The sequence below is a fragment of the Macrobrachium nipponense genome, chromosome 30 (genome assembly GCF_015104395.2).
Source record: "Macrobrachium nipponense isolate FS-2020 chromosome 30, ASM1510439v2, whole genome shotgun sequence".
Classification (NCBI taxonomy): domain Eukaryota; kingdom Metazoa; phylum Arthropoda; class Malacostraca; order Decapoda; family Palaemonidae; genus Macrobrachium; species Macrobrachium nipponense.
Genome location: NC_087218.1, coordinates 55,951,580 through 55,979,148, shown reverse-complemented (window position 1 = coordinate 55,979,148; position 27,569 = coordinate 55,951,580). Strand labels below are relative to the sequence as shown.

At 32.6% G+C, this 27,569-nt stretch overlaps 1 protein-coding gene across 1 annotated transcript in view; it reads right to left on the bottom strand.

The window, feature by feature from the left end:
* Nucleotides 1–27,569, bottom strand: part of LOC135202165 (uncharacterized) — a 193,387-nt gene that overhangs the window by 39,610 nt on the left and 126,208 nt on the right. Inside the window, 30 exon segments of the mRNA XM_064231420.1 lie at nucleotides 443–585; nucleotides 1,272–1,494; nucleotides 2,079–2,190; nucleotides 3,334–3,468; nucleotides 5,436–5,518; nucleotides 6,160–6,288; nucleotides 6,717–6,951; nucleotides 8,789–8,969; nucleotides 9,336–9,438; nucleotides 9,870–9,998; nucleotides 10,167–10,370; nucleotides 10,534–10,686; nucleotides 11,067–11,297; nucleotides 12,567–12,752; nucleotides 12,902–13,036; nucleotides 13,145–13,370; nucleotides 13,816–13,963; nucleotides 14,282–14,440; nucleotides 14,822–14,961; nucleotides 14,963–15,028; nucleotides 15,391–15,541; nucleotides 16,246–16,342; nucleotides 18,623–18,713; nucleotides 19,021–19,131; nucleotides 20,780–21,012; nucleotides 22,589–22,820; nucleotides 23,226–23,408; nucleotides 24,323–24,531; nucleotides 24,971–25,303; nucleotides 27,185–27,346. Of these exon segments, the coding sequence (XP_064087490.1) occupies nucleotides 443–585; nucleotides 1,272–1,494; nucleotides 2,079–2,190; nucleotides 3,334–3,468; nucleotides 5,436–5,518; nucleotides 6,160–6,288; nucleotides 6,717–6,951; nucleotides 8,789–8,969; nucleotides 9,336–9,438; nucleotides 9,870–9,998; nucleotides 10,167–10,370; nucleotides 10,534–10,686; nucleotides 11,067–11,297; nucleotides 12,567–12,752; nucleotides 12,902–13,036; nucleotides 13,145–13,370; nucleotides 13,816–13,963; nucleotides 14,282–14,440; nucleotides 14,822–14,961; nucleotides 14,963–15,028; nucleotides 15,391–15,541; nucleotides 16,246–16,342; nucleotides 18,623–18,713; nucleotides 19,021–19,131; nucleotides 20,780–21,012; nucleotides 22,589–22,820; nucleotides 23,226–23,408; nucleotides 24,323–24,531; nucleotides 24,971–25,303; nucleotides 27,185–27,346 (4,923 nt within the window).

Genomic DNA, 27,569 nt, shown 5'->3' with positions numbered 1-27,569 from the left:
TTGTTTATATTTGTGATGAATAACTGTAAATAACACCTTTATATGAGAAATTACACTACAGTTTAGTATAACTGACAGCAATGAAAATGTTAACCAAATCATAATCAATTTATTATAAACCTTTACAATACCAAAATATAATATGTAATACTGTACGTAATGCATTTGTCTAGTACTGAAGGTAAATCACCATTGTCTAAGAGAAATTATATGGTCACAGAATGCATCTATCAAATCTTCCACTTGATAATTAATTTGAATTTAATAACTTAAGAACATCTTCAGCAAAGTTAGAAAACTAATGCATTTGTATTGAACATCCACATCAGTCAGAATTACTTATATATATACTTTAATGTAAATAACCATGAAGCAGTAAATGAAAATATTCATAATGAAATTTGTTCTACGTAATTAAGTATACTGTATCCATAACACTCACCTAGTAGCCTGACCTCAGCATACTTCCAATCCTGATTACTCTTGCTCATAAGGTAAAACCAATGACTAACTTCCCCATTTCTCACAATGCTAATTCTAAGTCGAGTAAAAATATGTATAATAGGTGCAGAGTTTTCAATGTACCTGAAAAGTAGTGTGCAATTAGTTACAAAATATCACAGTAACAACTTCATTGAATTAAATGTACTGACCCCACTGAAATGTATATACTTTCTACATTACAGAGAATTTCTTGCCAATTGACAATGGCATTTTGTTTGGCACATATCAGACCAAAGGCTTGTTTTCAAAACTGTTACTCAAAATTCAAGATTCATCAACTCTTGCTATACCCTTTATAAGTGGCTAATGAATTCAACCCTTGCCCGATTCTCCTCAGTCCTCATCTATCTGACAAGACCGGTAAGCCATACCATTGTTCTCCCATTTCTTTCTTTAATGTATGAGAAGACCTTATTCTAAGCACAGAGATGCTGTTAATGACAATGATGAAATGGAAATGCCAGGAAAGGTCAAGTCACGTCGCATGTTTCCTTGATACCCCTAAAACATTCATTTAGTCTTATCAAGCAATCAGACACATATTTCCACTTGAGTAATAATTACAAAAACCATACCTTTACAAAAGATTAGAAGACACCTCACTTACTGGTACATACCTTTTACTTACAGTCAATCATTAACTTTTAAAAGATGTAATACAGAAATAAATAATGTATTCATTACAATGAAATTTTCAAACTAATGCTATAGATATTTGGTCTATAAAACATCTAGAAAATCACAATGACCAAAATTTATATAATTACCAGAACTGCATCACACAATCTATGTGAGCATTATGAAGGGCAGAAGTCTTCATAACGGCAAAACCTGACTCTTCACTCGGGACACTTGTCACATAAACAAAATAGCCAATTTCAGTGCCAAATGTGTGGTCAAATACAGTTTTAGAATGTGTCTCGTCGCTCACATTTCGACCTCGGGTCCATACATAATTTGTTTCATGCAGGATATTCCATCCACATAACCCTGTAATATGAAAATCATGAAAATAAAAAAAAATAAATGCAGTATTAAAACATCATGCATAAACAAAAAATATATTGCATATGACTGACTCATCCCAAGAAGTACGTAGGTATTGAATACATAACTGTTTTCTTAATTCTTTTCATAATTCATCAGTTTATTCAATGAAAAGATGACTTTAAAAAAGGGCAAAATTTTCACTACACACCCACTGTAAGCACCCAGATTAAAAAATTCATACTCCCTTGAAAACAAAATTTACCATTTGGTTTGAAGTGGCTTACAGCATTTGAATTTTGTTTAAAATAAAAAAAAAAAACTTGCAACTGATTGGGTTGGCAGGTTCATTTTTCTTTTTGTTTTTATAAAAGAACTATTATCTTGCCTTACATTCAGTATAAAGTTTCACTTCTGAATTGATGCATCTCTGCCTAACAGTCATGGAGGTCATGGCAAAAGGCAATGATTTGCAGTACCAAAATATAATGTCCATACAGTACAGAATGCTACCATACTTAGTCTAATATTTAATTATTACTATAGCCTTAGCAGAATCTGTAAAAGTGTAAAGTGCTTATTCATACCTAACTCGAAAGCACAATCTCCACAAAGCATTTCATCACCCTGATCTTGGCAGTCGAAAGAAAAATCGCAGACATTCTCAATTGGTATGACTTTGCCATCTGAACACATAAACTGAAAGCAAAAATTATGTTATAACAATATTTTCATATGCATGACAAAAGTGTGCAGTGCTTGACTTTTAATTTACTTAAACCGTTTCACATATAAGATGCATAACAATTTTAGTGCCATTACTCTTTTGTTAAGAAAATGTAGAGAAGCTCTTTTGTCTATTATCATAGCATGTCAGAGTATTGTAAGAAACTCTTTGCAATCATTTAGTTCTTTCCCAAGTCTGGTCATTGGACCCTTAACAAGAGTGAAATTTTGGGACTATTATTTTAAATGAAAGGTAAACCAACACAAATTTAAACACCACTGTACTGTAATTCAAGTTCCGAAATCTTTAAAGTTACTCTCTTTTCAGGATCACATGCCAGGTAACTTTATGCTTGGTTTTGTGTGAGTGACTTGGAAATTATTTAGCATTTTGACAACTCATTACTAAGTAACAATATGTTTAATTTTCTTTGTTAAAATATAAAAGTTCTCATAGTATCTATCTACATATATCTGGCTGTTCTAATTTGCAAGTGGGATCAACTGTATTATTATGATTAGAAAGTCTATTTCATTTTTAAAGAAAAAATTTTGAACAGATTTAAATTTCATGATCGGTAAAGCATAAATGATCAAAGATGAAGAGGAGCAGATTTTGCTTCCTAAAAATATACCAAATCAACTGAAACTGTATTTTGAAGAATGGAAAAGAGCTACAGGGTAAGAAGCAGAATGTCATAAGTTGCTGTCATTCTTATTACTGGTCAGCATTACCAAAGGAAATAGCTTCCCACATAACAATTTGAACCTTGAGTTAATACATGATGCTTCTGAAAGTATCTGAAAGTAATATCTTCTTATACATTAGCAGTCAAATAACTGCTGGGAACAATTCTCAAAATAATACTAGGCAGTGGATGCAAGCTTATGAAATAAGAAATGAAGGTAGCATTAGCACCCTAAGATCACATCAACAGCACCTTCTCAAAATAAACATTCTGGACAACACAAACAAGATACAAGAAGTGCTCATTATTATATTCCTGTACGCCTTATAAGCTGGAAAATATGGTAGATAGAGCAAAGTGTGATATTTTATTTTCAATGTGCAAAGAGTAAACTTTAGTTTAGTAGAGTTTTTCTTTATATTCTTACAGTTGATGGATCATCATGGCACTTCCCCTTTGTTGTCCAAGTGTCATCAACTGCAATGTCTCCTTTGTTTCCATTTCCTCTACGAGCTACAATTTGAATAGCAAAGTCTGTGTCACTGTGAGTTGTCACTTTACCCTGGAAAATAAAAGCAGTGTTTAACAAATGCTTTTAACATGTAAAATTAGCTTCATATTTTTCTGTTCAACTGGTTTAAGGTAATTTCTTTTGGTAAAGCTTAAGCTATACATGGCCATATATTTGTTAAATGCATTTTCTTCAATGAATAGATCTAACTGTGGTGATGTCTTTCTCATGCATTATTCTCAGGTAGATGGAAGGAAGTCAGTAGGTGCCTGTAGTAGTGATTAATAATTTTTCTTGACCAAAACATGTTACGTACTATGAATTAAGGAAATAGAATTACTACATATGATTAACTTGCCCTCGGATTTAGTGGCAACCTTAAAAAACAAGTGTAGTATTTATCATATATATAAAAAAGAATACTACTATTCCGCTGGTATAGTCACTGGTGTCGTGACATGCCGCTCAAATGTTACGAGTTTGCTCCTCCCCCAAGGCAATGGAAAAATCACTGGCTCTGTGTTATGATCAGTTACTGCCACATTGTGGGGTCTGTGGTGGGAGATTGAAACCAACGTTCTTTGGAAGTTTGAATTTCAACTCAATGGCCCCTGTGTGCTTGTTCCATGTTAATAATTTTCATCTACTGAAATAATAATAATAATAATAATAATAATAATAATAATAATAATAATAATAATAATAATAATAATAATAATAATAATAATAATAATAATAATAATAATAATACCTCCACCAAAGACTTTCAACAATGAATATATTAACTGTAATACCAATGAATATACATATCGTAATTATTGTTTTCCTGAGTACAACTACTCTTGTTGTTAAACTTTGTTACTTAAATTATATATTTTTAGAATTGGAATTTAGTAATTTTTCAATTGATAATTAAAATGTAAGTACACTGCTTGTTTGGTAGTGAATCACTAAATCTTCAGTGAATGCAACAAATACTGACTACCTAGTGAGGATCAACCATGAAGTGCATACCTTTTCAAGCGCCATTCCAATACAAACACCACAAACTTGTTTCCATCTGCCTAAATGATATTCAGTTTGGTGGAAAGATCCAGTTTGATTACCTCCTGAAGATTATACTTTTCGATATAAATGAAAATCTGGTTTTGTTTCTTTGACATTAAGTCCTCATCTCCATCAATCTTCACTTTTTACCTACATAGTATTCTCATTAAAATACACCATTCCTCCAGGTTCTATGAACTATGAATATTACTTCTTAGGACAACTGGGGTTTTTCTTAGTTTCATCTTTAGATCAGCATACGTCATCTCCTTTATTCCTGGATCTCTTTATCTTGCTGTATAACCAGTACATCTCTCTCTTTTCACCTTCTTAAGTGCTCAGTAGTTGACAGAAACTGTCTCAGTGCTTTGTTTATAACCTAAATGTTATTATTCTTCCATGCTTTCAAGCTAGTTTGTTAACATAAAAAGGTAGAAAAACCATAACTTTCTCCATGCAGTGATGTAATTGTCATAACTCAGGTTGTCAAAGGCAGGGCTACATAATAATTTTTCTTGTAAATCAGGAAAGCAGCAAACAATAAAATTAAAGCACTAAATGAACTAGCTATCAAACACCTATTTCTGAATACCTGAATAAAATAATGCTGAAATTAAAAAAAAAAAAACAAAAAAAAAAAAAAAAGGGGGGTGGGGGGGGGGCTATGGTCGAGAAGAAATGAGGAAAGATGTGATATTATAAATGATTCATAAATGGTAGATGTGTTCTCATACTTAACTGTCCTAAAACAGAACTGGATTAAATCAACACCATACCTCTAAAGAATAAAATAGGTATTTCACCCATAAGTAATTACCTGTGACTATCAATGTCATGAACAAAACAAATCCATCAGTAACATCTATTAATGAAATGGTACATAAAAATTGAACCAGAATAAAATAAACCCAACAAAACATTACTTATTACCTACTGAAGACACAGTTTGGAGAAAACAAATTATAACTTACCAATTTCCACTCATTCCCTTGATGACCGACCAGTGTGAAAATAGTCTCAAAAGTGCCATTCCCGTTGGTCTGAATACTCAGCGCTGAGAAAAAATTAAAAAGAAAATGAATGGTTCAGAAGTTATGACATATCACACATGCTATAGATTAAACCAAATAATGCAAGCACAGTTCTTGCTCCTAGAGTGGTCATGATACTCTGCCATACAAGTAATTGTTGCTACACTGGCAACAGATTTTGCCAAGGTCAAAATAACCCATTGATTGAAATATAGAATTTGTAGACATCACATGTAATTTATCAATTGTCAATATCTAAGTTACTTGTAAACAGCATTTTCTCACACCAACTGAATACTTTCTGCAAGTGCATTCACAATAGAATTAAATATTATTGATTATCAGTACACATTCCTTGCTCATCATTGCTAAATTATGCATATCACCAACAGTGTGTGGATTAGCAAGCTGTATCAAGAACCAGTTTAACAAGAAAACTGAGTTACACTTCTAGACACTCACTCAGCTTGTTCTTTAACGACAGGTGAAAATATGACTCTATTAGTACATTAAAATTTAAAAAATGAACAGCAATGCGGAAGAGTTCATAGGAAACGTAAGATTTCTGACATGTGAAATTTATACCTACATTAAATCATATTTAATGCAAAGAAGCTTTTCTGAGATCTGTAAATAAGGCAAAGAGTTTATTATCGCTACTAACCTCCAATATCTTTTCCATACATGTAATAGTAGAACTCAAAACAGTAATCTCCTGCTTTTATGTTGGCAGACTCTAGTATAGCAGTGTAGCCATTTTCCCCATCATCTGACTCCAAGTACACATAGTGGCCTGCACAAAGAAAAGAAACTCATAAATATACTGGTCACTTCTACCAGATTAGGTGCATTGGTAGGTAATACCCATGATTACTTCTTAACTCTCAATTTCTTCGCATTTTTGCATACACTTGTCACTATGGAAACTTAAATCCAGATCAAATAAAGAGATCCAAATTAGGGTTTCTTTGTTTCATCTTTACTTTGGATTCAATGCTTTGTAGAGTGAATCATATCCAAAAAAAAAATGTGAAGAAGTCTACATTTTCATGCATAGCAACTACGTTCAACTACTGCCACATACATAACTCATTAACAGTACATTTAGAGAGCTTAAAACTACAAAAATAAACATTTATTATACAACCATGCTTACTCATATTCACAAAAGTCTTATACGTCACACATTCATTATGATATATCAGAAGCCATGAAAAATACCTGAAGATGTCTGTAGAGTGTGATCATAGTTAGGACCAGTTTCATCTGTGGGTGTGTGACCTTGATTCATGACCCAATCCATTAGGTCACCATCTTTAATGTTTTTCCAGCTGCAATATCCGTCCTCAAAAGAGCAAGTTGCACCAGATGGACAAGTCTTGTCAAGCATCACAATATCATCAATAGCTATTACACTTGTAGCACCTTCACTGCCTTCAGTTGCAACCATGACAACCTGCACATTTAAGAATATCGAGAAAGTGATTATGAATTTTTTATATGAATACAGATTGTAAAACTTACAAGCATGCTACAACTAGTGAAAATAGAAATATAAATAAACTTGATTGACTAAGTACACTTCTAGTATTCTAATCTGCACATCAGATTAGAATAATGTTTATTCTACCATGATGGAACATCAAAAATTCTTACAGGGTCTTTCCTAATACATTACTTCATTAAACTAAATCAGACAAAGTCTTAAATAGCTTAGAATTTAAATTTGGTGCTCTGTCTAAACTTTGATAAAAATAACAAGAGACAATAGAAGTATTATTTTTTCAAAGGAAAAAATATCATAAATAATTTCAAAGAGATATATAATACTGACTAATCATTAATGGCTGTAGAGCTAAAACTAATTTACTTTTAATTACTATATGTTTAATGAAGAAGGTTCAATGCTTCGCCTACATATTACCATCTACCTCAGTTTTAATATACAACACACATGTATGAATAGTGGGTGAAAATTTATTCTTGGTATTTTCATACTGAACACCAATATATTAGTCTACCAATATTAAATTCCCTGAATGATCACCCTCCTTTTAAGGCCAATGAAATTGACTGACCTATCACATATGCAGCAGCCTCTCAGGGACTTTCACATTCAAGACATAGCTGCTTAAAATGCTACTTTTCTGTTTTTATCAATGGTAACTATAGGATATAAGGGAACATTCCCTTCCCTATTTCAAATACAAATGTAACTGAAAGAGAAAAGGGAATTTTCCACTCCAAAAGCTGATAAAGTCATTTCCATTACTAGAAGTTTTTGGTGGGCTTCTATTGTAATAGTAATGATGATTTAGCTAAGTATAAGTTAAGTATATCTTAGTTTAACCAGACCACTGAGCTGACGAACAGGTCTCCTAGGACTGGCCCGAGGGATTAAATATATATTTACGTGACTAGGAACCAATTGGTTACCTAGCAACGGGACCTACAGCTTGTTGTGGGATCTGAACCACATTGTATCGAGAAATGAATTTCTATCACCAGAAATAAATTCCTCTGGTTCCGCGTTGGCCGAGCTGAGAATCGAACTTCGGACCACCGAAATGGTAGCCGAGCGCGAAATGCACTCGGCCAACGTGGAACTAATTATAATTTAGACCGTTGTTGGTAAATATTGTGTGCGACCATCTTCTATAAGTTAAAATTCAACAGGGTTTCCAATGTAACCGTGAATTAGAAATTCATGCGAATTATATCAACCATTTTGCAACAGCAACCATATTCTACTAAGTTACTATGATGCCACACTGAAAGACATCTCCATCCTTCAAAAGTCTGGAATAGTCTTTCATTTCATGCAATACATACTGCTTTAAAACGAATTGAATAAACTTTCTCAACATTATCTTTGGATGATTTGTTTTCATCATTGATATTTTAAATCTGCATTTTTTACGAGTACTTTAATGTCTTTCTTTGTTTTATCACAAATATACATTATGTGTTGTTTTGGAAGATTGCCTAGAAGTTTTTGGCATTTTTTGCTTATTTCTTGAGTGAGTACTTATATCAATTAATACTTTCGCTTTTCCTGTGTTTTATTATACATTCATAATCAATTCACTGCATGGAAGACGACACCTTGTAAAGCAAAATCTCAAATGCTGATCACTTTTTCTACTGAAAAAATATAGAAAATAACTTAAAATTTACATTAAGATAGTTAAAATTTAGTGTATGTCCCGAACACAAAAAAATAACAGCTTCATGACAGGTGTTTTGTGTTCCCCCCTCTATTTTCTACGAAAGATACATTTTTCACAACTTACATGATAGTCATTTTCGAAATTAACAGATATGCGAGCAAGATGCCATTTTTCACCTTGGTTGCCCTCTATTCTCTTGTTGGGATCTACACTCTCAATGGCAACAGAAGGATCAACAATATAGACATCTAGGGCTCCTGTCCAATTTCCCACACCAAACAAATAGTAATAGAATGAGAAGCACCTGTAAAAGTTATTCAAGCTTAATTTAACTCATAATTTATAAGAGTAACAGTACATTAAATTCTAATAAAAAAAATATTAGAAGTATGTAGTACTTAAGGAATTTCAATCACCAAGCATATATATTTCAATTTTAATTGGCCATAACCTTACGATAAATATGATAGCAGACTATCCTAAACTATGTTAATCAATGGACAGGCAGCCATGCTGATAATTAATAGGTGCGGTGAGTGGTTCTCTTCAAATATATTAATCCACTTTTTATAATAAATTTTGGTTTCTCCTATGTTTTCTAAATAGGGAAGACATGATTAAGATTGTAATTAAAAAGAATTTCTTCAAAGTACTATAACATTCCACTTACATTTTGCCCGTACTGCTATGAGTTGGACTTGTCAGCTGGGCTTTGTAATCTTTATTGTCATCCTCAGCATGTTTGAAATAAGCATAATGACCATATTCCGTCCCTAAATTGAGAAGAAATTTTGTAAGGTATTTTTCCAAAACAGGAATATTCACACACAATAATTATGATTTATCAAATGAACAGGACACGAAAAAAATATTGCTTACCAAATGAAACATTCTAAAAATAGTACAAAGTAAATTGTCATTCAAAATTTAGTTTCCTATTACTTAATCATTTAAAAAATCGTAGATCTGCACTAAACACAGGTTCCAACAGCCTAATAAAACACTGGCTCAGTTACCATGAAAACGATAAGGCCAAAGAAAGTTCCAAAATCTTGCCAGGTAAACAGAAAAAAAAACCATAATTTGAGCAAGTTACTTTAGTTTACTAACAAGAACATGCCTACAAACCCACAACAATCAGATGTATTATACACTAAAATAATCTAATTTTGAGTTGGACAATTTTTAAGCTTTAAAGACTCACCAAAAGTATGATCAATGGCAGGCTGATTTTCAGGAGCAGTTTGACTACCACTGCCCCATGCCCACATCACTTTATCATTGGTAGTCGTCCATTCACAAAGATCTTTTGTCTCAAAGTCACAAAGACCACCTGGAATCGAAACACATGCTTAGTTACCAAAAGTGAATGTATTCATGATGGTTTGCTTGGTAATATATAAAATAATAAATATTCAAGCAGTATATTTACAACAATCAACTATGGAAGATGATATTGTGAGAATATTCTTAGACAGAGAAATTCCAATAGCTCTCTAACCTGGTTCTGCTTGACATGTCCCAGAGATCAATAAAAAGTCATCAATTGCTGAATGACCCACATCCTCATTACTTTCTTGTGTCTCAGATGTGATATACACATTAAAATCATAGTTGGGATTCATGTATAAGCTGACTTTCTGCCATGTTTCTCCAAGCTCATCAAAGTGCTCCCAGTCAGGCAATGTGGTTGGTTTCTCACCATCTAAAACAGTCAAGATAATTAGATACAATTTCACATCAACAATTCTGTTTTGCAATTATATAACTTCAAAATACTCAACATCTATCTACTGTACTGAAAGTTGTTTAGTTTTATAATTTACACTATTACGTAACAAGGAAAAGAGAAAGCCAATTCGTAGTACCTTTCACAATGTACAGTTTCAGGAATGGTGGAGCTGTTCCATGCATGTAATAGTAGAAAGAGAGGCAATATCCAACATCCTGCTTTGTTAATACCTCGGATATTAATCTTCCTGTTTGTCTGGAACCCACTGACTTAGATATCATGAAATGACCTGAAAAAAATTCAAACAAAAATGGCTACTGTAATTCCTTGAATTGTATTTCTATAAAAGCTGAGAATTTAATCTCTAAGATCTAAATTATGTAATAATACTAATAAGAAAAATTATAATAATAATCTAAAATTATGACTACATCTCATTTCAGATGATATTATTCCTCCAATCTTATTCTTTGCAAACTAGACATCTCTCGACTCATTATGGTCAGACAGAATATTTGGTCTGAGAGAATATCAAAGCTTCCAGTACTCTTTATTTTTTCCAAGATATATTTAATAATGTTTCATTACAGAACGCTATAAATTATGAACAATAATGCATCGTAAAATTTGAAAGTACATATACATATAGTAATTCAAACCAAAGTCTACCTGAGGACAATTTTGTGGTGTCATCAACATAAGGTCCATCTTCAGTTCCTTCTTCATGAGAGCCAGTTTCAAGCTGCCAGATGTTACCAGTGCTCCATCCACAAGCTGTGTCATCTTCAAAGTCACAGGTAAGCTTAGTATCTGGCTTAGGAGTGCCTGTTGGTACTGCAGTAGTTTCTATCTTCCAACATTCTTCAGGGTAGAGTTTGACGTCATCTATGGCAATGAAAGCTGGGAAAAAAATAAACAAAGAGCCATTATTTCTTATTAATGTCGAGCTTATGCTTCCCAAGCCCACACGAACAGGGAAGATTGCAGTTAGGAAGGACATCCATTAGTAAAAAATCTGCCATTCATTGAAGTGTCATAGAAAGCCCAAGAGTCAAGACCATGGCAGTTTGGGTACCTGATGAGGAGGGGAAATGATAAGCAAAATGTTGTACACGAGATCATAGAATTGAAAGTGGTAGGGACAGGGAGATGATGAAGGCCTGTGATAAGATGGATAACCTGCATACAAGAAGACATGAAAGATAAAGGGAATATATAAAGGGAGGAGACACAAAATAGAAACAGCTGGAAATGCTCATAAAAACAGTGATCTAAACTAGGCATTATGCTGAAAAGAAGATTAGAGTTCATGCATTGTTTTGTTTGTTTGTGTGGTTATTTAGCAACAGGACCAACGGATTTATGTGATTTCTGAACCACGTCGAGAGTGAACTTCTATCACCAGAAATACACATTTCTCTCCCCTCAGTGGAATGTCCAAGAATCGAACTCGTGGCCACCGAGGGGGCAAGCCAGCACCATACTGACAACGCCACTGAGGCACTTAAGAGTTCATGCGGTTCTTATTGTATATATCAATAAATCAACTGCTATTTTACCAATCAACAGCCAATAATTACCATATATCAGTTAAAAGCAGAAATTCCCCAAACTCTAGACTTTTAAAAAGGCTTACAAATATAATAAAACCAAATTGTATCAACTGTAAACTGGACCCTAAATTTGCAGTGTGCATTCCACGATCATTTTCCTTTTGCAACTGACCTCTAAAGTCTTTGAATTAATCATAATTGATTAAAAATAAATTTCTGAAGATAAATTTACTCGTGTGAAGACAAAAGGAAAAAGTTATAAATTCAACATTTAAGAAGATAATCCTACAGGTTTTATTAAAATACAAAACAAACATGCAAAGCAAGAAAAATATCATCCAATTTAACAGAAGCTGAACAAATACCAATCAAAATAATACAATGTAAAATCCATAAGTTAGTACCCACAAAATATCAAAAGAGTATGATGAAATCATGAAATAAAACATTCTTACAGTTTCCAAAGACTATATCCTCTAGCAACATTAAAATACAAAAGGCCCCTTAAAAAATCTGCAACAACATTCAAATCACTAGGCTTTTGTAAAATTATGCCAGAAAACTTCATTACCTCATCTTCTTGATATGTATAAGAAATAAAAGTTATATAAATTACCTCCTTCATCTAGGAATTCTGTGATCATTGAAGCTCGGATGCGCAAGTGGAATACTTTATGCATGTATTCTAATGAGTGTTGCTTGTACAGCCAGACATAATCTAGTTCATGAACAAATGATGTTCTTAATTGCGTGATGTTCCTTTCAATATCAACAGTTGCCAGTGTCAACCAGTTCTCATCAACTAAAAAGAGGAGTAAATATTCTTAATAAAAAGTAACACACAAGCACTATATTTGAATTTATATTTCAATAAAAGTTGCATTCAGCAAGTAAAAACTGCTTACTATATATACGTATTATACAGTACGTACTATAAAACAAGACACTTACGTTTACTCTGTTTAGCATTCATATACATTGTAAAGCAGTAATTCTCACTGGCTGGTGCAAAATCAAAACTGATAAGATCTGCAGAGCATTCAGTGCCATAAGCACAATTTGCCAGGTCAAATGAAACGTAGTGCCCTGTGGATGATAAGGAGTGTGATGCATGTCGATATGTAATACATAAATTATGGATATACCAATATAAAACAAAATATACTGATCTATCACTAATATTGATGTCATTACCTGTCCCTGTGCCTGTTGTATGATCAGTAAACACCCCATCACTAGACTCCTCTGCCTTTAGCCATTCCCAACTGTTTTTCTTTGCATCTGGAACATTTGTGTAACCACAAAGGCCACCTTCAAAGTCACAGGTGCCAGGTGGAGTGCATGCACCGCGTCTCACACTCAGATCATCAAAAGCAATGATTCCTGATGTGCCATTCCCACGAATTCCTTGTAAAAGCACCTGTGATATGAAGCAAAATGACCAATTACTTGCTGCCTCATTTATCAAGGTAGAATTTGGCAAAGCTGCCAATATCACCACAAAAAAAGACAAACATAAAAACTAATAATTTGAAAAATGATATTTCACCTTGATAATCTAGACATAACTTTATTGTATTTGAAATACAAATGAGAAATTTATTATTGCATTAAAAGTGAAAAGAAGCTTTTCTTTGCCATGAATATTATACTTACACTTTGTAAAGAGGCACATAAGTAGTTATTTGTATGTTACAACCCTTTGGGAACAGAATTTGGAGAGCTTTATGCAATGTTATTCCTCTTTCACAAGAATACATTCATACAGGCATATGAATTTGATAATGAATTATCAGTAAACAAATTGTAATACTATAGTGAGAGAATAAAGGTACTACAACAAAATAAAAGATATCAAAACTAACTGTAAAATTCTGGTCGTTTGAGATGGTGGTCTCGCCATATTGCCACATGTTTCTACCATTATATGAATGATGCCAAATAACATCACCCATCTCCTCAGGATCAACTTTTCCAAGCCTGACGTTCAGTTCCCCAACAGGAAGCTTGGGACTGGGGAAAAAATAAGTACATTTTAACACCCAAGAGATATCCAAGTACTATAAAAAATAAGAAGAAATATTTATTTATTCAAATATGTATAACTACTGTATTCATGACTGAACCTTTAACATCATTTTAATTTATTCTACAAAGACTATTAACTGACTCTTCAGTATCATTTTATATTCATAATGACTAACAGGTAAGTAATACAAGCACAGAATGACAATTGCATGTAGTATATATGTTAAGTTTCCTACCACTTTTAATTATGCAAATGAATACATTTTGAAAATGCACAACCATGCCAATAAACACCAAACTTACTCGTTACTAAATAGGTAAAACCAAAAGTTGAAGCAATCACCATCTGAAGCTGTCGTTGTGATGAGAGGGCTTGAATACACGCCAAACTGACCTACAGTGTCATCTCTGACAGGAAGGTATACATAGTGTCCACTGTCTGTGCCCCAAGAATGATCCACTCTACAATGGAAGAAAACAGAATATGTACATAAAAACAGTTTTTTTGGGGAAGTATTTGAAATAAGTAGTACTATGAATTAAAACTCTCTTAAAAAATCAACTATTCTCTATTCCGTAAATTACACCTTACATCACCAATCCTTTAACAATAATATATTCTGTGAAACTTATAAAAAAAAAACTCATTAATGTCTCCAGCAAAACAAAACACACTACACATTATCAAAAATCAATGTCAGATAGGGCCAAAAAGTAAAATAACATGTTAACTACTTCAAACCATGGATAACGTAAAATAAAAACTGATGTACAAATAGACAAACACAAACAATGAAAATAAAGAAATACATCAACGTATTTAGAAAAACTGGTAAAACTTACGAGGGGGTGTTTGGCACTCCATCTTTAGCAGCAGCTATGACCCAGTCTAAAGAAGATCCTGAAACCTGAGTATCCTTCCATTCACATTCTGCACTCACTTCATCAAAAGTGCACACTAGGGGTGCTGGGCATTGACCTTGCATTCAGGCTAAAATCATCCAATTTAATCCTCTGAGGTGATGTTATATTGTAAGCTGTCACCCATACCTGTAAGAAAAGGTTCTGTAACTGCCTGATGGAAAATATTACAGCATTTGGTATTCATACATAATAGAAAGTACTGCTTCAGCAAAAGTGCATTCTTTCCTTTGTTGCAAAAGATTTCAAACAGATTTTATAGAATGGTTTGAGGTTCTTTCCATAATGCAAAGAAAAATGATCAAAATAGCCTTAATATTCTTGCCAAAATTTAACAGATAACAAAATCTTTTCTTAAAAACAGGCAAGATATACATATCTACACATGATTATAATAATCTATTGCTAAGATGTTATGTTTTTCATATCAGAAAACTTTCAGGTACAAAGGAACTTTCTTCTCTTTCATATTAAATATCTAGTCACTTTACCTGGTGGTCACAGGTTGCAAAGGCATTAAGGTACTGGGTACGCCAGTCTAGAAATTCCATGCGGTCATCTGCTGTCCAGAGGGTCTCTTCCTCACCTGAGTCTCTGCATTTTAGAGTTACTGTCAGATTGGCTTTCTCCTCAATGAAATACCTGAAGATGTGGAATAAAAAAAAGAACTGATCTTCAGTGAAATTACATGTATGACCTTGAAACATTATGAAGATTACCGAAGTCTTACAGGGTTCAAACAATAATTGCTATGGGAAATCGCAGGTTAATCACAGTCTAAATGAAATGTTAATTTTTTGACAATCCTATGACATCAAATGATGTCATCTGTATAAAATAAACAAGGAACCATAAATATATTGATGTTGGATAACACTGGGATGAGATCTGGAGATTGTTGGGGAATGGTTTAACTATAGTACCTTCCATGCAAGCAAGGACTATTCAAAATTGATTACTGTTAAAACATTCCAAAATAGAACTCACCAAAATTTTTAGCTATTTTTCTTTATTCTTTTTATATATGTAAATTAGCTTTAAACATAAATAATCTACATAATTCAAAAGTAAATCTTTCATAATATTCTAAAGTGCAAAAACTCTATTTATGAAGAATAAAGAAGTTTCTGTTTTTTGCTGACTTCAACACACCACTGACTTTTTTTATATTCTTAATGACACTACAGTCAAGTACAACAATTTGGCTTCAAAATGAGATCCAAAACAGCGCTCTAACAAGAAAAAATAAATTTACAAAATTTATATCTAAGCTCATCAACACTAAACCTGAACAAGTTTTCTTGCTACAAAGTCTTTTAATGGTAGGAAATCAAGAAAAGGCTCACCGGAAAGATACACAGAAGCCAATAGAAGGGGATCTCCACCATGTTTGCAGGACTGCTGTTGCTGGTTCTTGAGAACCAGCTACCATCAAAAAGTTGTCTGGAAAGATTTTAAGAAATCAATGATATATATTCTACACTTGTTCAACTTATGGGATTGCTGTAGTGTTGTAGTAATCTCCTGATGTAGTATATATTTCCAATTTGCCAATACTAGTAATATACACGACACTTTGTATTGACAGATTTCTTAAATAAACCAAATTATTCTGCATTTACTAAGAACTAAAGGAGAAAGGGTAAAAAATAGTTGATAAACACTGTTTCAAAGCTTAAATGTTAAGCTGGGAGGAGGTGGAACCATAGCAAGGGGTAGGTACAATGGGACCCATTACAATTCCAAACGTAAGCATCTGCATATAGCTGGTTCCTCTCCATTTAAGCTTACTGTAGCTAAGTAGATAGAGTTGGCCTGCTGCTTCAGTGGTAAGAATTCAAATCCCCATGGAGGGGGAGGTTATTGTTAGCATCTATTTTTCATTTAGTTTGCTTGATTATATTTCATGTACCAAATTTGAGTATATCTGTGGCATTATTTATACAATTTAGGTTACCTGAGGTTCCACATTTGGTTTTGTTATACACTAGGTGCTACTATTTAATAATAACTTTCAAACCCTGGACTTTATAAGCTTTGAGTTTCCTTGCATGCACATTAACAAAAGCACAGTCTGTAAATATTTTTTATTGATAGTGTTTCCTATGTTATGTTAAATTCTTTCTCTGGACATGACCAAAGCTCCTAGGCACTGCAGAGGACTGTGGCCCTAAACAAAACTCTTAACCCAGCATGAGAATGGTTGCATCATATTTCAAATTTTGTACTATCTTCAATATACTCCAGTCGCAACATTTTCTTTTCCTAAGGTAGTATTTTTTTCTTTACATTCCTGTACTGCTCATAAGCTTTAAAATGAAGTTTCAGTGTAATATTGAGAATGGTCTATATGAATTTACTTGAATGTTTTTCTTAAATATTTTTGTATCTGCTTAGTTCCTTAGCTTTTATCTTAGCCCTCTTGGTACTGACCTATACTTTTACTATCAGCACAATAATCTACATTACTTTGCCACATCTGAGAGCACTCTAATTCCTTGTTAGCTTATAATGATTTGGTATGATGCTATTGCTTACTTAAGTTTTCTTCACAATTTTTCCACATCCAGCTCAGAATGTACATTCCCTTCCTAGTAGGAGCAGTTACTGACAAAAGGAATGCCTTGAGAAGACACGACATTGATTTTAACCTAAAAGCTACTCTTTTTGGATTCATTCGGTCATTACAATGTCAATTCCAGCTTTGTTTCTCATTGCTACATCTTAAAGCTACTGGGCAAATACTTTCCAAGTGTCTTATCATCTTGAAGGTACCCAGACAGATGAAATCTTTTAGGAAATAAAGTATCTAATGACACATCGGTGGACAGCCCAATAATGATTTCATAACCATTAAATCTGAACTATTTCATTCAGCTTTACTTAAGGTATTGCAAGAAAAGTGCTTTGTCCCTTTAATCAGGGGTTTATGAAAATTTCTTCCAAGTATTGCAGATAAAGTACTCTCTCACAACTGGTTTCTACATATGTATACAGCTTGCTATGTTAGCTCTACCTTACTAATTATTTCTTATTGCCCAAGATAAAAATAAAACCATCCACATTATTGTGATTCAATACTGATCTTAACAGATCAACCTTTGATTACTTCTGTGGGGTTCTACCTTATTAGCCTTCTAAGTCCAAACAAGTTAAGGATAAAACTTTTTAATCATGGCCACTGCCAAGACAGATACATTCAAATTTTGGTTAGTTGGCTGTCTATACTGCATTTTGCAGTGTGAACTCAGTTCCATCATTCTTAAAAATTTATCTTTGAAGGGCAGACACTCTTTCTTTCCAACCACTGATATAAAGGACAGTCTTGCATATTTATAAGACAGGCATGAGGATATGGATTAAGTAGGCTATTATCTATAAAGTTCTTTTATGTTCTGCATTATTAAAATAAACAGCACCAGACATTTTATCATGGATGCACTGTCAACACTAAAATGGGTTGTGTGAAATGCTTCATGTCTTCCAAAAAATTATAGCAACACATAAATCATCCTTTAGATGCACTGTTATGTGAACTGTTGTATTGTCCTTACATACAATCCATATCATTATTCTAACTTCTGTAATATCTCCCACAATAAAAAAAAGAAAAAACTATAAGTTACAGACAAGGCAAATCAAAGGAAAACAGATGCAAAGAGAAAATACAATGCTTTCACAGAGAGATACTTCTGTATTAACTAAAGGTGATTCTAAACTTACTGTATAAGTCACCAACATTCTTCCAGTCTCGATCATCATGATGATTTTCATAGAGACTACAAGGCTCATCAAAAGTACACTGAATATCCTCCTGAATTAAAAATGATATAAATTAAAAATATTAGCCTCTTATTTAATTGCTAAACAACAGCTTCTACACAGTAAAATATTCACATGTAAATGAAGAAAAGGAGACAAAAGAATTAAATATGAATTAAAAGATAAAACTAAACAAATAATGATAAAATGTATATGAATGAATAGCAATCAAGAATCATTACAAAATAAGCACCGTGGAAAGAGATTTTACAGGTAGCATTACCGTATATATGTATTTTAAACACCACTACATATATGAAATATACATGGTAAAACTAAGTACTTTAAAGAAAACTCACATCAGCATTGGGTTCTTTTTTGGAGCATCGGTTAAAAAGCACATCATCCACTGCAATGTCATACTGCTTCTCAACATGTGTGTCCGAGAACAACAGACTCTGAAGCTCAGCCTGTACCAAGGAAAGACAGCTTAATATAATTTTCATTCTTTTTCTAAATTTAAAAGTAATGATCAGATTAAAAGAAAGACTTCTAACCATTTCTATCTCAGTAAAAAGGAGACAGATTTTTTTCAGGTAGTTTAAAATAAGAATTTAAATTGTTACATGAATTTGTTCAGCCATTCTATTTGTAGAGACAGTGTGTCTACATAGAGTAATTACAAAATCATATTTTGAAGCCATACAGAATTTGAACTCAATTTTTAATCAGGAAGTTATATTCCATCAAATATTATGTCTGAATATCTCAGCAGTACTTTAGAAATTATCAGAAACATCTGTAAAGGATGTTATAATAGGTCTAAGGGAAATCTCAATTACAATGTCAAGAACACGTCAGTACTTAGTACTTATTATACTATAAACTAGAGGTAAAACTATATATATTGTGTTGACTCAAAATTATATACCGTATATCATTTGCTACATTGCATTTTTTAAAAATTCAATAAAATCATTGAAGAAATATGAAAAAGGTACACACATTCTACGTAAATCTTATCTAAACTTAGAAAATTTCAATTATAAGTCATGAAGTAAACAGCTCCCGAATTAAATGAATGACCTTGACCATGAGATTACTGTAAGACATATAGTACCTACATAACTAAAATACTGTAAACTGCAGAACATAATACATTCTCCAGAGTATCCATGTTTTTTTATGACAATAGTACATAGCTATGAAATAATACAATTATACACTGTAATCTTCTACATGAGAAACATTAATTTTTATTTGCTAAGGAATCTGTGCAAAATTTAAAATTTAAAAGAATAAAAACAAATTTATATGAATTAAAGTAAAAAGTTCAGATAATAGTTTTGTTTGTTTGAATAGTTCTAGCACCATTTTCTGCTGCAGTTCAAGAATAGATAAAGTTTTTAATTTTCTCTTATCTTTGAGATACTTTATAATTTATATTTTCAATTCATGTATAATTTAAGTTTCAAGAAACATTAGTTCATATAACATATTCATGAAATTTGATATATTTTAAGTTGTATTTAGAAGCATGTTAGTTAAGATTTCTTAAGAGGTTTTATAAAATCTGTTTACTCAAGATATTTCTAACCTGCCAGAGGTGACCAGGATTATAAAATGCAGGCATATACAAGAAACATTCTGTAATGTGGTAATGCAGGCATTACATGAATCTTCAAGAGCTGAGAGCAGCTATGTATAATGGACAAGGAGCAAGGGACAGAAAGAAAGAGTAGGCAGACAGAAAACAAGAGAAACCTGACATGTCCAGCAGTCACCTCAAGCAGAAAAAAAGAATGTAATGTTTCAGTTCAAATGAATTTCTTTTAGTATTAGCTGGAAGCACGGAGATATTCTAAGAAAAAGACCTCTACAGTATAAGTTTTACATGTTCAAACATCTGGAGTGAAAACATTGTGTTTAGAGCTGTGAATAACTTTTATTTTGTTTTTTAGCAAATGTTTTAAACACACCATTTGCAAAGCAACAGGCCACTATTACAATATAGCCTCTTTTTAAGTGTGACAGTAAATAGTATGCATATGTAGCACATTAATTAAACACTTTGTCATTCAAAAATAACAACTTTTTAGGCATAAAAGCAGCACTTACAATGACTGTTGTATCTTGATCACCAATATACACATTGGCATATCTCCATTCTTGGTTATAAGAACACTGCAAAAGCCCTTGATAGATCTCCTCATGGGTGTTGTTAGCTGTGTACAATGAAGTACTAAACAAGGGACGAGAGTCTTTACAGTAATACCAAAACTGAAGAGAACACTGCAACCCAGGAGGGCCCACTTCTGGGGAAATCATTGTTGCAACTCCCTCAGGATAATCTGAAAAAAATTATACATATATACCTTCATATACCCTCATGAACATAAAAACCATGATGAAACACAAGTGTAAGCAGTATATTAAAATTTGAAGGCCTTAGGCAGAATATGATCTGATCTGGAACACTAAAAATATCACTTGAATTTAATCAACAAAGAGCCATCTATATACAGTAGTACCTTGATTCACGAACACATTAACCCACGAACAAAATATATATATATATGTATATTATATATATATATCTATATATATATATATATATTATATATATATATATATAAATGCAGTTTGATTTTCAAACTCATTTTTGAAACATGAACATTTGAAAAATGCGGGCAATCGCTTATCCCACGTAGGTGCATTTGAGCCGCTTTGGGGCCGCCATGTTGTTATTGTGTGGTAATGTAATCACATCTCCCACACACTTCCACCCACAATTAGTCTTTTTATTTCGGTATTGAGTAGATGAGCATGAGTTCATTCGCTTCAAACTCATTCTCTTTGTGATTTTCTTTTTGCATGCAGAATTGTGACTTTTTTTCATAATGGCCCTATGAAAGTGAAGAGTGATGGTGACAAGAAAATGCAGAAGATAACCATTGACAAAAGTAAGAAATTATAGAAAATTATGAGCCTGGTATTTGTGTGACCGACCTCGCAACCAACTACAAGATGGCCAAGTGATGATTTCAATTTTGAAATACAAGCCAGCCATTAAACCGCTAATGTTGCAATCTGCGTGACTGTACTTAATATAAGATGAAATCCAAAATGCTCAAAGAGGTAGAAAAATTCCTTTTGAAGTTGATAAACAAGAAACAGATGGCAGGTGAGAGCATCAGTGAGCCAATCATCATCCATCAAGCCAGAAGTCATGTCAGTCAATGTAAGTGTTCACTTTTTAATGTTTTTCTAGTTTTAGTTTACTATTATAAATCATATCGTTAGATATATTAAGGTTTTTCACACTTTGTTTAATATTATCTGTGCAAAATAAAACATAAAATACATAACTTATAATAATTTGAAGGGGGCAAGAACAAATCAATTGCATTCTAATTAAGCCTTATGGGGAAAGTAACTTTGAGTCACGAACATATTGGAACATGAACAAAGTTTAGGAACTATGTAATTGAGCTCTTGAATCAAGGTACAGTAGAATATGACAGCTATTACTAAAAATACATGGCAAATACATAAACATGACATCAGCTTTCTCACAAAAAGATACATATAGTTTGTCATTTTTCTTTGTCTGATGATCATGTAGTTGAGTATAAGTAGTTAAGTATAAAATGTACATTTAAATACAAAACTCTTTAACAAATTTTAACTAGCAACCATGTTAAAACTATCTCCATTAAAGACACTTCTTAAAGGGCTCGTTTGCCAACAGAGAAAGCTGAACTCTGGCTTTTCATCTGTAGGCAAAAATATAATGACATAAAATCGCCACACAAATGCACTCAAGTGAATAAAAGATTATAGTATCTAACGCCTATGAAAAATACTTGAAAATAACTGAGATAACATTACTGGCATATTTCAGAAAACTTTCAAAAGATCAGTTACCTGCTAACTTAGCTGAAGCCCACATGTAGAAGCCTGGTATTTTCCCATCATTAGTGTGGTCATGTGCAGGGGCAACATCATCAGGACCATGTGCTGTACTGGCATTAATTCTTGACCATTTATATTCGCCATCACTCATGTCCTGCCATCCACCCTTGTCTTCTTCAAAGGTTGAAGACCCACAAAGTCTTTCATCTTCTCCATCTTCACAATCTTTACTAAAATCACATACCTTATAAAAAGGGAAGATGAATTTGTGAGGAAACATACCAAATTCTAGTTTTGCATCACTTCATTCTTCTAACTGAATATACAGTATAATTGAAAGCAAAAGGTACTACGAAGAAGTATATACAGAATATGTGCAAGGCTACTCAAGAGGAGGATGGACTCTTCGTCAACTCAATGGACCAATGGCCAAAACAGTATCAACAAAATCATATTGAAAGGAAACTGTAACATCCAGAGAAATTATATATAATTCCACAATAACTAAAATATTAATTTCAACATTTCCATGTAAAATTAGTAAGTATTCTGACATACTGTATTAAAAAATATCTTAGTCAACTGAAACAAAATTTAAAAAATACAAGATAAGAACCCAGCAATCTAAAAACAATTAGTGGCAACATACCAATTGGTCATCAATACAGTTGCCCTTAAGGCTACAGTAGAACTGGCCAGGAGGGCAAGGGCTTGGTTTAGGTGTAACTGTAGGTGGGAATTGAGTTGGATCTCTTATGTTACACTCAGGAGTCAGTGAAATATCATCAAGACCTACATAGCCACTTTCTTCTATATCTGCTTCTAATACCAGCTTTTGAAATAAAAAAAGGAAAAACATCAGATTGAATGTAGCAATCATCTTTTTATGGAAGAAAGATTTCAGGTACCCAAACATAAAAATTTAATAATATATGTATGTATAGTAATTTACAAATGCTAACAACTGGTACTGTAACTGACATTTTCTAGTCAAAAATTTTGGTTACAAAATTTTTTTTAATTATTCAAACTACTAATACTTACATAGTTCTCATTTGACTGGTAAGTCTTTTCGAAGCGTTGCCAATAGTACACTCTTGTTCATGTGCTTTAATTGAATCAACTACAACAGGTAACAAAGTTGAAGCTGAGAGAAGATTATGTAAAAGGTAGTTGTGCTAGCTCCCCCAACTGCATAATATAGACGGATCTGGATGAATAAATGATATATACTCAGATACAGGAAGAATCAAAGGTATTAGCTTAAGAAATCTTGTCAAATAAATCGCAAATGAATGCATCTATGCTAAGTCACTTCTTTGACATGCATATGGGATTAGATCATAATTTTTAGGGGAAATCTTGGGTTCCTATGATCAAATCTTCAGGGGATGAATTCAATGAAATGACCACTATTCATCAAACAGAGACAAAGCTACAATTTTTTTCTGCTTTCACTTGTTCCTATTTAAACTGATATTTTTAATAATGAAAACATGCAAACTCCAAACCTCGTAGAGTCAGTAAACCTGCATAAATAATTAATAATAAGAAACTGCATTAAACAAAATAAAACAACTTAAACTTTCTGCCTTAAAATATAACTGGGCAGCAACATAACTAGATCTAGAACAGAAGTTTCTAAGTACGTAATGAGTAAATTTATAGCAGCTTACATCTAAAATCCTGATAAGGTTACAAAGCCCATGATAAATATGTAAACACATAAGATATTTGGAGGTTTACCATGCAATTGTCTGAGGCACCAATAATGGGGCTGGTGAACACACTCTTCGCTTGAGCAGATGAAGCAAAAATCAGGTGGTGTCCATCTCCAGTGTTGACAGAATGGTCCCGATAAGGAGGCCTGATACTATCCCTCGATTTGGTTTTATTGAAGGTAGTTTCCCAACCACAATAATCACTTTCAAAGTCACATCTTAAATGATATTCATCTGCCAAAGAAAGTCAATCTTTTTATAAATTTCTTGCAATAAGAGTAAAATTACTTGACAAGTAGATTCTTATGTGGTCTTCAAATTGCAATTTTACAGTCAACTATAAGATATATTAATTTAATTTTTTTAGAATAACCAACATTATATGATAATAATGTTCTCAGAAAAAATATTCAAAGTATGCAAGAATAATAATTGTTCACGCTAAGATCTGCAAATCTGTGAAGGTAGACCTTTAGTAATCTTACACCACTTAGAACTGAGGCTTTATAGATTAATCAAAATTCCAAGTTACAAATATGCATTACATCTGAACAATAGTTAATAACCTCAACATGCCTCAAAAATGTCATGCAGTACATTATAAAATCATATATCAAAGTAAATAGTGTACGTATATATAATATTAATAAACCTCAACTGTCATTGTACTCACCACAGTCTTTCTCATCTGAATAGTCACCACAGTCATCTGTAAAGTCACAAACAACCCCTGTAGGAACACATACTTTGTTGTCACACCACACATAATCTGAGGGAAGATCTTCACAAGGGGCAGGCGGCTGGCAATCTATCATGTTGACTTCATCAACAGCACCAACAACTTCTTTGCTAGGATCTTCTGTAGCTTCAATAACAATCTGATAAAGGGATGTGATTCTACCAATAGGTAGCTGAAGTTGCTGCCAGTCTTCTTGGGAGTTCTGCACGTGGAAAATCTTGGTCAAGTCTGAGGAACCATGGTCAAGGTAGATGTTTATTTCAGGACCTGCAATAAAGGGGTACCTTTCTATATAAAAACTCTTCACAATACTAAATATGACATATGAAAGTCACAAAAATGTCATTGCTCTAATTTTACACAAAATTAGTGGTTTATAACATTTATGCACTTCCTCAAGTTATTCCAAAAGGAGCTGTGTATGTCTTAAAAAATTAATAGAAAAAACAAATGTAGTATTTGCGACAAACATCACTCGTACAGAACTAAACAAAACCTTTGTTACACTTAATATACTACTGTATTATTTTTCAGCATCAGAGATACAATCTTCCAAAATCTATCCAGAATTTGTCAGATCAATAAAATAATCATATATGATGTGGAAATCTTTTAATATTCATCTTAATCAATGCAAAATATGTACTATTGTGCATCATGTCGGGCTACGTAGTGCACGCAGAGGCTACACCGGCTTATGCTAACATTTGCAAATCCTTTATCTGCAATTTTGAAAGAAAACACTAAGAAATAAAATATGTAATACAAAAATATTGCACAATTGCCACAATAAACTAGCATAGAGCCATGGATACATGTGTAGCCTACATACATTGTTCCAACTTTATTTCCATTCATCAGTTATTGTAAAATTAAGCAGGCCTCGTAATTTTGCAAGTGATAATTATTTTTAGTCCAAAGGTGCACTGTCAAAATCAATTTTATTTCATGATAAAAATAATGTCTTGGTTAAGTGTGGATCCAAAAATAAATACGTACCAAAATATTTACAAAAAAATTCATGAAGAGAAATCTAGGTATTTATGAAATGGAGTATTGTTATCAAACTTTCAAGTTTTAAAAAACGAAAATAGTAAAAATAAAAACAAAGATAATATTATAAAACAGAGAAATTACACTAAAGAATGAGCTAAACATCAAGAGTCAAAGATTCATTTGCTAAACTATTTTGCAATTAATTTCCAAATTATAAATTATGAATATCTATTATATTTTTACTGTACATATTAGTTTACTCAAAAAATACACATCTAATGAAAAAATGTAGTATAAATTTTACAAAAATATTTACAAATGTGTATACATGCCACTTGTTTAATTTATCAGTGCTCAAAGAAAGTAAAACTGTAGATAAGCTCAAGTCCACGTCAATTTGTGCAGCCAATATTTTCTTGATATTGATTCAGTTCTTCATCTTTAGACCAAAGAATCACAGCCAGAGGCACTGTAATTTGTCCCTAAAACACCAGGAATTCACAGCTCAAACTAGCATCCAAATATAATGGAAACTTCTCCAAGTTTAGAAATATCCACTGATTTAAAATAATTGGTGGATTCAGACACAAGTCCTGACTTATTGTCTGATCAGCTTAACAGATTACAAAATTTGGAATAAAATGAAAACTAACAAAACAAAATGTCTTTAAACAATGGTTACATTTTTCTTTAGGAACAATACGTACTGTTGAAAATGAAAAAGTATCCTTTGTAAAATGTGATTAGTCTTTGAATAATTTATAAAATATCAAAATTAAATCAATTATCCCCATAACTGAAATACTTTTAATTGTTTTTGAATGCCTATGCATTCACTATTTATGGAGGAATAGTACCCAAACTGACCAAGAGCAAAATCTACATTGAAAGACAGCAATGAAAGTGCTTCACCCATCAGTGAAAAATGTGAATCTATTGTTTCTTCTTATGAGAATAAGCAAGGCAACTGAACAATGTTACATACTGTATTGATAAATTAACTGCATCACTTTCATTTCTATTAAAATTACTAAGAAAATCCAGTGTTCGAATCATTTTCAAATGTATTTATGAAAAATACAGTGAAGAATTATGAGTCATCTGGCTCATTCCCAACATATATCACCAGCTTACTGAAAACAGGAAAATTACCTGAACCCTCTGGAGCATATAGTTTATAATCCATATGAAGTGCACATGTTTGATGAGTGGGCTGAAGCAAGCGAGTAACAATTCTTGGGCTATTTAAAGATCTGCCGTCTTTCTCAAACACCTCCACGTGCAACTTGTGAGGATTCTCAGGTAAAAGAGCATCTATAAAACGAATGGCAGTTAAAGTAACAACAAATGATTAACAACAATTCCCATGTAATCATTAGCACAAATTAATAATAATATTACTTATAATAATATTAATAACTTGATTTACACCAACAAAATGGCATATGGAGATGACCACGTTTTTTAATACGTACTATATTCTAGTAAGCATAAACAGTATGACACTTCTTTCTTCTCAATTTAATCTAATGGTAAT